Consider the following 12,177-nt stretch of genomic DNA (forward strand, 5'->3'; position numbering starts at 1 on the left):
GACTCTTGAGAGTCCCTTGGACTGCAAGGAGATACAACCAGTCCATTCTGAATGAGATCAGCCCTGGGTGTTCTTTGGAAGGAATGATGCTAAAGCTGAAACTCCAGTACTTTGGCCACCTCATGCAAAGAGTTGACTCATTGGAAAAGACTCTGATGCTGGGAGCGTTTGGGGGCAGGAGGAATAGGGGACGACAGAGGATGAGATGGCTGGATGTCATCACCAACTCGATAGGCATGAGTCTGAGTGAACTCCGGGAGTTGGTGATGGACAGGGAGGCCTGGCATGCTGCAATTCATCCGGTCGCAACGAGTCGGACAGGACAGAGACTGAACTGAACTGAACTGAAATTGCAGGGAGGAAACACAGCTCCACCCATAAACAGATAATTGGGTTAAAGATTCACTGAGCATGGCCCCACCCATCAGAACAAGACCCAGTATCCCCCTCAGTCAGTCTATCCCATCAGGAAGCTTCCATAAGCCTCTTATCCTTCTCCAACAGAGGGCAGACAGACTGAAAACCACCATCACAGAAAACTAACCAATCTAATCTGTCATACAACTTTCATATAAATATAGCACATAGAACACAGCATCTTATTTTGTTCCTTCTAAAACTCCAGTAAACGATAGTCAGGAGGCTTTTTTCTCTCAAAAAAAAAAAAAAATAGAAAACACATATTATAAAATTGCATAGAACTAAACACATACACTGCTGCAGTCCATGGGGTCCAGAGGGTTCCAAAGAGTCAGACACGACTGAGCGACTGAACTGAACTAACTGAAACACACACACAAGGAGGACATGGTGACCCACTCCGTATTCTTGCCTGGAAAATCCTAATGGACAGAGGAGCCTGGTGGGCTACAGTCCATGGGTCGGCTACAGTCCAAAGAGTCGGACACGACTGAGTGACTAAGCACAGCACACAGCACAGCAAACACACACACACACACACACACACACACACACACACAAGTACATGTAAAACTGATGAAATCTGAATAAGATCAGTAGATTATATTTATGTCAATTTCCTGATTCTGATATTATATTAGGCAAGATATTAGGAAAGCTCAGTGAAGGGTATATGGGATTTCTCAGAAGTCTTTTATTTCTCAAATTGACATATAATTTTATGTACAACATTGAATTGCTTCTTATAATTACATGTAAATCTAGAATTATCTCAAAATAATAAATCTAGTTAAAAAATAAACCTGCAAAATTAGGAAGAAAAAGAGTGGGTAACATCAGTAAAATTTTGGAAGCAGTCAGTAGATGGATATGAGATAACTGTCTCTGCGGACTCCAGAAACCAATTCCAAGACAGCAGTAGGAAAGATGAGAAGCAACTTTATTTAACCACAATCTTCAAAAGGTTTGGGAACTGGTAACAAAAAGCCCCCTGGAAATGCAGCCCCCTGAAGAGCAAGTGAAGGCTAATGAAAGCAGGATCTGATAGACTCCTGCAGAAGCAGTTAGGTCCCTAGAACCCCTCCCCCTCCGCTGCACCTCCTCCCCTGTTCTTCCTCCTACACACTGCCAGAGACTGTTCTGGAGACAGTATGGCAAAAAAAACCTCTGTACTGGGGACTCTGGTAGCAGACGAGTGAGGTAAACAGAGAAGCAAAGTCAATGAATGGATATGACCAATGAAAACCCCTCTACCATTTTTACCTTCTTGACTCCTTGACCCTTGACAGCCAAGAATTTACTCTCCAGGCCAGAAACTAAAAAAATAATTTGAGTGGAATCTGACTAGCCCAAGAGAAAACACATGGAGATATTGAATATAGAAGTATACCAATCAAGGTTCAGTCCGGAAATCAGAGCCACTGTAAGTATTAAGGGACCATGGATTTTTTTCTTAGGAATTAGAGTTTGCACAAACATGGGAGGAGCTGGGGAAATGGAAGTCTGGAGTAGGGGAATCAGAAGACCAGGGAAAATACTACCCGCTGTGGTAGAATAAAATAGTAATTCCCAAAGACATCCATAGCGTACCCACCGCCCCCGCCCCCCCCCCCCGCCCCGCCCGGAACATGTTCCCTTACATGGCAATAGAAACTTCATAGGTGTGATTAATCTAGGGATTCTGAGTTTGGAGATTATCCTGGATTATCCAGATGGGCCCAGTATTATCACAGAAATCCTTATAAGAGGGAGGCAGGAGGATCAAAATGAGAAAAAGGAGATTTGAAGACAGACCAGAAGTTGTAGTGATGGGTTTTGAAGATGAAGGAGTCAGGAGCCAGGGAATGTATTAATAGTTGGCCTCTAGAAGCTGAAAAAGGCAAGGAAATGGATTTCTCCCCTGAAGCCTTCAGAAGAAAAACCTTAATTTTAGAATTCTGACTCCAGAATTATGAGGATAAATGTTTGTTGTTTTATTTTATTTATTTATTTATTTATTTTTGCCAAGTTATGTCAAGATCCTTTATTCCTTTTTGTTAAAACCAGTCACAACACTAAGTTTCTGGCCCACCCTGCTGATACACAAGCCACAAACGCTTGCTCAGCAGTTGAAGCCTTTAGTAGCATGTTTGAAAAGTGAATAAAAATCCATATAAAACAAATATTCAAATAGTTTCCATAGGAACACAGATAAGTGTGACCCCATCTCCCAGTCTTCCACATTGGTGCACCTGTGCCAACCCTACTCACATAGACATCTCAGAACTAGCAGTAATTAAGTTAAATGGTCCCCCCCAAACCCTTAAATCAAGCTAAACTCGCAGTTAACAGCTACAAGAGTGGTATCTACACGTTAATACGCGTGGAAGCACAGGCTGCCGAGTGCCGCTTCATGCCGCTCTCCCGGGCACAGGACACGGGCAGGGGACTGACGTCCGGCTCCTCCACTCCGGGCGGGAAGTCCTGGGCCCAGATCTGGTGCATCAGTTGCCACGTTGGCCCTGACATCACATAGTAGATGGTGGGTCTCTGGAATCCATTGAAGGTAGAAGCAGCAGCAACAGTGTAAGCACCCGTGTTCTCAAAGAGCATCCAATCGCCCACATGCATCTCGGGTAGGTTACAGCACTGAACAATGCGGTCCAGGCCGTCACAGGTTGGTCCCCAGATGCTGGATGAATAATACTTCTCATCGGGTTTGGGTCTCTTCTGCAGAAGAGGCTTCCCATGCGTGCGGTTGTAAAGAATGCAGTTGAAGGAGCCATATACTCCACCGTTCACGTAATACATGAACATCCGTTCACTAGACTCCTCTTCATCATCAGAGCCTGTCTGTTCCTTTAATACAAGTTTTTTGGCAATATTAACTGCAAGCGTGAAAGCTGATGCAACATAGTATCTGCCCGGCTCAGCTATGATTCTCACTCCAGAGTCTGATGGAAAATACTTGTCCAGTGCTGGGTTGATTACACTGGTGATCTCTTCAAATTTAAGCCTTACATCCTCAGATCCAGGAAAGCCACCACCAATATCAAGCAGATACATGTTGAAACCAACCTCAGTGCCCATGTCAAAGACACAGCGGGCATCAGAGATGGCCTGCACAAAGGTCTCAGGATCAGTACAGCCACTTGCTACATGGAAGCTGACACCAATGACATCAATATCTAGCTCTTTCGCCCGTTCCAAAAGCAGCCTGCTGGTTTTGAGCGTGGCACCAAATTTGACACTGAGGCGACAGACTGCTTTGGAATCATCAGTGGCAATCCGCAAAACCAACTTGGCCTTTGGATGTGCCCTGGCAACTTTCATCAGCTCAACTTCACTATCAAAAGTCATCATCTGGACTCCGTTATTGGCAGCATACTTAATCTGAGACACTTGTTTACATGGATTTGCATAGATAATCCTCTCTGGGGGCACCCCGAGACTCTGCACCAATTGTATTTCAGTCTTGCTGGCACAGTCAAATCCTGTCCCAATGGCAGCAAGTGTCTTCACTATGGTTCTGCTATCATTGCATTTGACTGCATAAAAGGGGGTGACCCGAGGAAGAGCTTTCAACCATCTCAGATGTTTCTTCAGAATGTCTCCCAGGTCCGCAACATAGAAGGCATCCTTATCATCAGAAGAAAAAACTTCATTAATTTTTTGGTCCAGAATGCCCTTGGCAGTAAAGCCTTCATCCAAGAAATGGCAGTCAAACTCTTCATTACTAAAGCTGTTCATGGTCTCTTGATGTCTTTTTGAGACACAACAAAGTAGAAAACGTAAGAGATGGAATTTAAAGGGATTATGCCAACTTTTCACAAAGGCAATTCTCCAGGAATTCCAAGTCCACCGAAGATGCGTGTGCTCTCTGTACAGCAGTGGAAATGTTCGATAAACACACAATCTGCTGTCCACCTCAGAGCGCAGGGGCGCGGCGGGCCAACCCCATGGAGACAACGCGCCGCCGCCGAGCGCTGAAGGACCCGCCGGCCGCCCCGCCGCCCGCGTCAGCCGCTCGTCCGGCCGCCCGCCGCGTCGCTCCCTCCCGCGGAGGACTGCCGGCCGGAGGTGGCGCCGGAGCGCTGGCAGAGCGGCGGCGGCGGCAGAGGCTGAGGGGGAACTGACCTGTTTGTTGTTTTAAACCAGTATTTTTGATATAACTTGTTACAGTAGACATAGACAACAAATACACTCACAACATCTTGAAGCAAAGGTGTAGATGAAACTTACAGGAAATTTTGAGAAAGAGTACATGTTTGATCATCCAAGTGGAATGGTGCATGTATGACCCATGACAGGTCTGTAGAAGCTATGGCCTCTATGAGCACTGTGGTCAAGTGCTTGATGGATTGAGGTTACTCTCAGTTAGCAGGTTCAGTAGGCATGAGGAGAGACTGGAGACCATGCATTATATCCATATGTCATTGTCTCTGATCACTGTGACATCTGAGAGTAACAGCTCCTACTTCATCTCCACTTTCCCAATCTTACACAAGTTTGCCTCTTTGCTCAAGCTAATCACACAGGAAAAGGGGATCCGGAGAAGGTAATTCCCAATGTTAAATAGGAGCAGTAATGCCAACATGACAAAATACAGTCAAGCTCTAGATTTCCTTAAAAAGGGCTCAGAGAGCTCAACCCTCAGCAAAGCTCAAAGTCAACAAGCCCCAACCCTATGCTCAGAGCTTTCAATCACAATTTTAGTTTCTCACGTCCCTGGTGGCTCAGATGGTAAAGAATCTGCCTACAATCCAGGTTTGAATATTTCCTGGAGAAGTGAATGGCAACCCACTACAGTATTCTTGCCTGGAGAATTCCATGGACAAAGGAGTCTGGTGGGCTACAGTCCATAGGGTTCCAAAGAATCAGACATGACTGAGCAGCTAAAAATTTTGCTTTCTTTTTATATATAAGCAAACAATCTAAGATTATCAAACTGGGAAATGACAAAATGATCTATGTTCATTTCCAAGGCAAATCATTCATTATCACAGTAATCTAAGTCTATACCCCAACCAGTAATGCTGAAGAGGCTGAAGTTGAAAGGTTCCATGAAGACATATAAGACCTTCTAGAACTAACAGCAAAAAAAGATATCCTTTTCATCATACAGGACTGGAATGCAAAAGTAAGAAGTCAAGAGATACCTAGAGTAACAGGCAAATTTGGCCTTAGAATACAAAATGAAGCAGGGTAAAGACTTATAGAGTTTTCTGAAGAGAATGCACTGGTCAAAGCAAACACCCTCTTCCAACAACACAAGAGAAGACTCTACACATGGATATCACCAGATGCCCAATACCAAAATCAGATTGATTATATTCTTTGCAGCCAAAGATGGAGAAGCTCTATACAGTCAGCAAAAATAAGACTGGGAGCTGACTGTGGCCCAGATCAAAAACTCCTTATTGCAAAATTCAGACTTAAATAGAAGAAAGTAGGGAAAACCACTAGATCATTCAGGTATGACCTAAATCAAATCCCTTATGACTGATTATACTGTGTAAGTGACAAACAGATTCAAGGGATTATATCCGACAGAATGCCTGAAGAACTATGGACAGAGGTTCGTGACATTGCACAGGAGGCAGTGATCAAGACCATCCCCAAGAAAAAGAAATACAAAAAAGCAAAATGGCTCTCTGAGGAGGCCTTACAAATAACTGTGAAAAGAAGAGAAGCCAAAAGCAAAGAAGAAAAGGAAAGATCTACCCATTTGAATATAAAGTTCCAAAGAATAGCAAGGAGAGATAAGAAAGCCTTCCTCAGCAATCAGTGCAAAGAAATAGAGGAAAACAACAGAATGGGAAAGACTAGAGATCTCTTCAAGAAAATTAGAGATACCAAGGGAACATTTCATGCAAAGATGGGCTCAATAAAGGACAGAAACGATAGGGACCTAACAGAAGCAGAAGATATTAAGAAAAAGCGGCAAGAATACACAGAAGAACTGTACAAAAAAGATCTTCACGATCCAGATAATCATGATGGTGTGATCACTCACCTAGAGCCAGACATCCTGGAATGTGAAGTCAAGTGGGCTTTAGGAAACATCACTGCGAACAAAGCTAGTGGAGGTGATGGAATTCCAGTTGAGCTATTTCAGATCCTAAAAGATGATGCTGTGAAAGTGCTGCACTCCATATGCCAGCAAATATGGAAAACTCAGCAGTGGCCACAGGACTGGAAAAGGTCAGTTTTCATTCCAATCCCAAAGAAAGGCAATGCCAAACAATATTCAAACTATCGCACAATTGCACTCATCTCACATGCTAACAAAGAAATGCTCAAAATTCTCCAAGCCAGGCTTCAACGGTATATGAACCATGAACTTCCAGATGTTCAAGCTGGATTTAGTAAAAGCCGAGGAGCCAGAGATCAAATTGCTGATATCCATTGGATCACAGAAGAAGCAAGAGAGATCCAGCAAAACATCTACTTCTGCTTTATTGACAATACTAAAGCCTTCCACAACAAACTGTGGAAAATTCTTCAAGAGATGGGAATAACAGACCACGTTAACTGCCTCCTGAGAAACCTGTATGCAGGTCAAGATGCAACAGTTAGAACTGGACATGGACAACAGACTGGTTCCATATTGAGAAAGGAGTACATCAAGGCTGTATACTGTCACCCTGCTTATTTAACTTATATGCAGAGGACATCAAGAGAAATGCCAGACTGGATGAAGCACAAGCTGGAATCAAGATCGTAGGGAGAAACTATCATAACCTCAGATACACAGATGACACCACCCTTATGGCACAAAGTGAGGAAGAACTAAAGAGCCTCTTTATGAAAGTGAAAGAGGAGAGTGAAAAAGTTGACTTAAAATGCAACATTCAAAAAGTGAAGATCATGGCATTTGGTCCCATCACTTAATAACAAATAGATGGGGAAACAATGGAAACAGTGACAGACTTTATTTTTTTGGCTCCAAAATCACTGCAGATGGTGACTGCAGCCATGAAATTAAGACGCTTGCTCCTTGGAAGAAAAGCTGTGACCAACCTAGACAGAATATTAAAAAACAGACTTTACTTTGCTGACAAAGGTCCGTCTAATCAAAGCTATGGTTTTTCTCGTAGTCATATAAGGATGTGAGAATTGGACTATAAAGAAAGCTGAGCATCGAAGAATTGATACTTTTGAACTCTGGTGTTGGAGAAGACTCTTGATAGTCCCTTGGACTGCAAAGAGATCTAATTAATCAATCCTCAAGGAAATCAGTCCTGAATATTCATTGGAAGGACTGATGCTGAAGCTGGAACTCCAATACCTTGGCCACCTGATTCAAAGAACTGATTCACTGGAAAAGATCTTGATGCTGGGAAAGACTGAAGGCAGGAGGAGAAGGGGACAACAGAGGATGCGATGGCTGGATGGCATCACTGACTTGATGGCATTGAGTTTGAGCAAGATCTGGAAAGTTGGTGATGGACAGGGAGGCCTGGCATACTGCAATCCGTGGGGTCGCAAAGAGCTGGATACAACTGAGAGACTGAACTGTCTGTATGCTCATCCCATGAATGGGGTTTGCCTTCTGACCTGGACTCCTTTCTTTCTTTTCAAAATTCATTTTTAGATATTTTTATTTTACTTTGACAATTGTAAAGTGCACACATTTTAAGTTCCAGATGACAAATCTTTACATACCATGTAACTACCACCCATACTGCTCTACCAAGAAGTAAACCAAGAAAGAGAAATACACTTGGACCAGTAAAAGGAAGGAATCAAATTGGCACCACTGTCAAGTCACATAATTATCATTTGTTTTTAGTGGTTGGAATAATTAGAAGTAATCTCTTGGCAAGCTTGATGATTGTAATACAATATTGTTGTCTATACTCACTAAAAAAACATTAAAGAAAGAAATAGTGCTATCATGAACCTCCGATAAATGTCTTTGGTATATGTATGTAGGCCCACAGACATGGCCAAACTATTGATGTATGCATGCGTGCATGCTAAGTCGCTTCAGCAGTGTCCAACTCTGTGCGACCTCATAGACGGCAGCCCACCAGGCCCCCTGTCCACAGGATTCTCTAGGCAAGAATACTGGAGTGGGTTGCCATTTCCTTCACAAACTATTGATAGTGGCATGAAAAACAGATAAAGCTCATCCATGATAATAAAAGCCTAATTAGTAATTGCCTGTCTAGATGTGTGGGTAATGACAAAGAGGGAGCAGAAGATGAAATTCTGGGGTATTGGTGATCTTTTCTATCTTAACTGGGTGGTAGTTACATGGTATGTAAAGATTTGTCATCTGGAACTTAAAATGTGTGCACTTTACAATTGTCAAAGTAAAATAAAAATATTTAAAAATGAGTTTTGAAAAGAAAGAAAGAAAGGAGTCCAGGTCAGAAGGCAAACCCCATTCATGGGATGAGCATACAGACAATACCAGGATATCAACTGTGCAAAAGACTCTAAGAGCATGGAATCCATTGGGGACATTTGAAGCCACCAGGAGTGTCTCGAGGCTGTGACAGCGCAGGAACAGCCGAGAGGAGCTACCCAAGTCCGAGGTCAGGGGCGGTGGCCGAGAGGATCTACCACACATCCGAGGCCAGGGGCAGGCGGGAGAAGCCACCTTACGCCCGAGGCCAGGGGCGGTATCCCTGAGGAGCCACCCCGCGCTGGAGGCCAGGGACGGTGGCCGGGAGGAGCAACCCGAGGAGCGGTGGCTGCACAGGCGCAGGAGGGCCTAGAGGAGCTATCCCACGTTGAAGGTCAGGAAGGGTGGCGGTAAGGAGATACCCCTCGTCCAAGGTAAGGAGCAGCGGCTGTGCTTTGCTGGAGCAGCCGTGAAGAGACACCCCACGCCCAAGGTAAGAGAAACTCAAGTAAGATGGTAGGTGTCGCAAGAGGGCATCAGAGGGCAGACACACTGAAACCGTACTCACAGAAAACTAGTCAATCTAATCACACTAGGACCACAGCCTTGTCTAACTCAATGAAACCAAGCCATGCCCGTGGGGCAACCCAAGACGGGCAGGTCATGGTGGAGAGGTCTGACAGAGTGTGGTCCACTGGAGAAGGGAATGGCAAACCACTTCAGTATTCTTGCCTTGAGAACCCCATGAACAGTATGAAAAGGCAAAATGATAGGATACTGAAAGAGGAACTCCCCAGGTCAGTAGGTGCCCAGTATGCTACTGGAGATCAGTGGAGAAATAACTCCAGAAAGAATGAAGGGATGGAGCCAAAGCAAAAACAATACCCAGCTGTGGATGTGACTGGTGATAGAAGCAAGGTCTGATGCTGGGAGGGATTGGGGGCAGGAGGAGAAGGGGATGACAGAGGATGAGATGGCTGGATGGCATCACTGACTCAATGGACGTGAGTCTGAGTGAACTCCGGGCGTTGGTGATGGACAGGGAGGCCTGGTGTGCTGCAATTCATGGGGTCGCAAAGAGTCAGACATGATTGAGCAACTGAACTGAACTGAACTGGAGTGTCTCAAAAAAAACTGGAGTTGACAGATTACTTGATGTGATTAACTTTGTAAAATCTCATGTTGAGAAACTGTTGGAAGTCATGGTGAAAATTTGCAATAGGCATCAAGAAAATTAAGCAGATTTTAAAGAGCAATTCTTAATTTCAGGGTAAAAGTATAAAGATATAATCATAGTGGACAACATGGTTGGTGTTTTGTGCCAACTTTTAACTACCAGCATTTGCACACAGCAGGCTGGAAGTGTTGAGGAACTAACAATCCTTGGGAATAGCCCTCCACAGACTTCTGACAGGAGTTACTCTATCAACACCCCAGCTTCCTCACCCTCCAGGTAGGATGCCATGAGTAGTGTGTTCCACACCATTTCCCAGAATGTCCCTCCCTGGGACTGAAGTTCCTATTACCCACAGTGGTGACCACTTGACAACGCACACTTTATGACTGTCTCTACTTCCTCTGATCACTTTCCTGCTTCCCTGTTGGTGCTTCCTGTGCCTCTCAAAGAATCTTTTACTGGAATCCTTGCCCCCAGGGTCTGCTCTGGGAAACCCAAGATGCTACAAATTTCAGGGAATAAAACTTGCAGGTATACTAATGCTAACACAATATATATTTAACCAAAATTTATAATATAATTATATGAGGAGAATAGGGGAGAAGAGGTCATGGTAATATAAGAGAGTTAAGTCCTCATCTAACGTATTAGAAGCTCAATAGATTGTTTCTAATTGATGAATCAAAAGAGAGCAATATTCACATATTATTTAAGAGCATGGAAATCTATAAATGCCAGAAGGAACAACTTAAAGAGTCAAAAGTGGGTGTTTCCTGGAAGAAGGAGTCAGGAGAATAGAGAGGTTGAAACAAGAAATTGCCATATTTTGATACATAAACCCTTTATTATCATTTGACTTCTAATAGTACTATTATTTTAATAGCATTACTACTAGCATGTACTATTTTGGTATCATTTAGTTGTGAGAAAAAAAAAGAAGGGATGGGAGGAAAAAGGAGAGAAGAGAAATGAAGTTCAAAAAGGGGAAGGATAAAGGAGGCTGGCTCTCTTAGAAACATCAAAGTGTTTTATGGCTGAAGCTGCCTTTCCCCAGCTGGACAGTTACTCCTTAACCTCAGGGCTTGTGTTAAATCCAAAGTCAGGCAAATATATTTTAGAGAACCATGAAGTCATAAAACATGTCTATTGCAGGAAATATTTTAGACAAATACATCTGCTATTACTCACTAAAGTTACAAATGACCCCATTAATGTATGTTTTTCATTCTCTTCTCCACACAACATGCTTTTTTGTCTGCAGCTCTTGGAGCCTAAAAAGTATCTCTGGCTCATGAAGCTTTGTTTTTTCCCCATCCCTTCAAAGGCATTTTTATTCCCTTTCTAAATAAATACCCAAAATGAGGGGACAGACCTAAGTCCTTGTTGGTTTGGAGGGCAGAGGATACACAGATGATCGAAGCAGAGTGTTTGTTTTTATGGAAATAATGTCCCATGGGGGAGGCTGAATAAATGAGCAAATGAAAAAACAAGATACTTACCGATTATGATACATGCTATAAAAGAAAATAACAGAGGGATGTGATTGAGAATAAGTGCATGAAAGACTCACTTAGACCAGGTGCTGAGCAAGCTTTCTTTGAGAATGGTGAATGCCTAGAGAAGAACATTCCAAAGGTCCACCAGAAAGCCAAGGTTAGAACAGGCCTTTCAACAAGTATAAGGTCTCCACCACCTCAGAGGAGTAGTGGTTAGGGAAGGAAACCTAGGTGAGTGGAGTGGAAAGTAGCTCGGGATGAAAGACAGGGACAAGGTTAACCCACTTTACAATTTCACTAAGGGCTGATTGCTAAGCAGCTCCTGATCATAACAGCAACAAGATGCATTTCCTTAATAGTCACTTGGAAGTATAAACTACTACCTTTGAGTTGATCTTTTCATTTTTATATTACACTTGAAAGGAAAGGCAATAAAAAGAAGCCTTTTCCCAACAACCACAAAACACCCAGGAAAGAAGGAGAATGGCTACCTATTTGTGTATAAATCCCTTAGGTATTTCACATGCAATCCAGTGTGTACCCTGACTACTAGAGAAACTGAATAATAGATAAAATCTTCCAAGTTAATTACACTTCTCACACAAAAATTCAATTAAAATACTTAATTCAATTTAAAATACTTGCTTCTCAATTATTTTATCTCTGAAATGGGAGTAATGACCCTGTTCTTCCCACCTCCCCCCGCACACACACACAAAGTATTAAAATTAAGGGACCTATAATTAAAT

At 43.1% G+C, this 12,177-nt stretch overlaps 2 protein-coding genes across 2 annotated transcripts in view; both read right to left on the minus strand.

Moving 5' to 3' along the window:
* KCNAB1 (potassium voltage-gated channel subfamily A regulatory beta subunit 1) overlaps positions 1-12,177 on the minus strand; it is a 469,491-nt gene that overhangs the window by 316,450 nt on the left and 140,864 nt on the right. The gene's annotated exons all lie outside the window — the stretch shown is intronic.
* Positions 2,497-4,282, minus strand: LOC128044298 (ornithine decarboxylase-like). The gene has a single exon (XM_052636462.1). The coding sequence runs from the start codon at positions 4,147-4,149 to the stop codon at positions 2,767-2,769; it is 1,383 nt and encodes a 460-aa protein (XP_052492422.1). The 5' UTR covers positions 4,150-4,282; the 3' UTR covers positions 2,497-2,766.

This window comes from Budorcas taxicolor, chromosome 1 (genome assembly GCF_023091745.1).
Source record: "Budorcas taxicolor isolate Tak-1 chromosome 1, Takin1.1, whole genome shotgun sequence".
Taxonomy (NCBI): Eukaryota; Metazoa; Chordata; class Mammalia; order Artiodactyla; family Bovidae; genus Budorcas; species Budorcas taxicolor.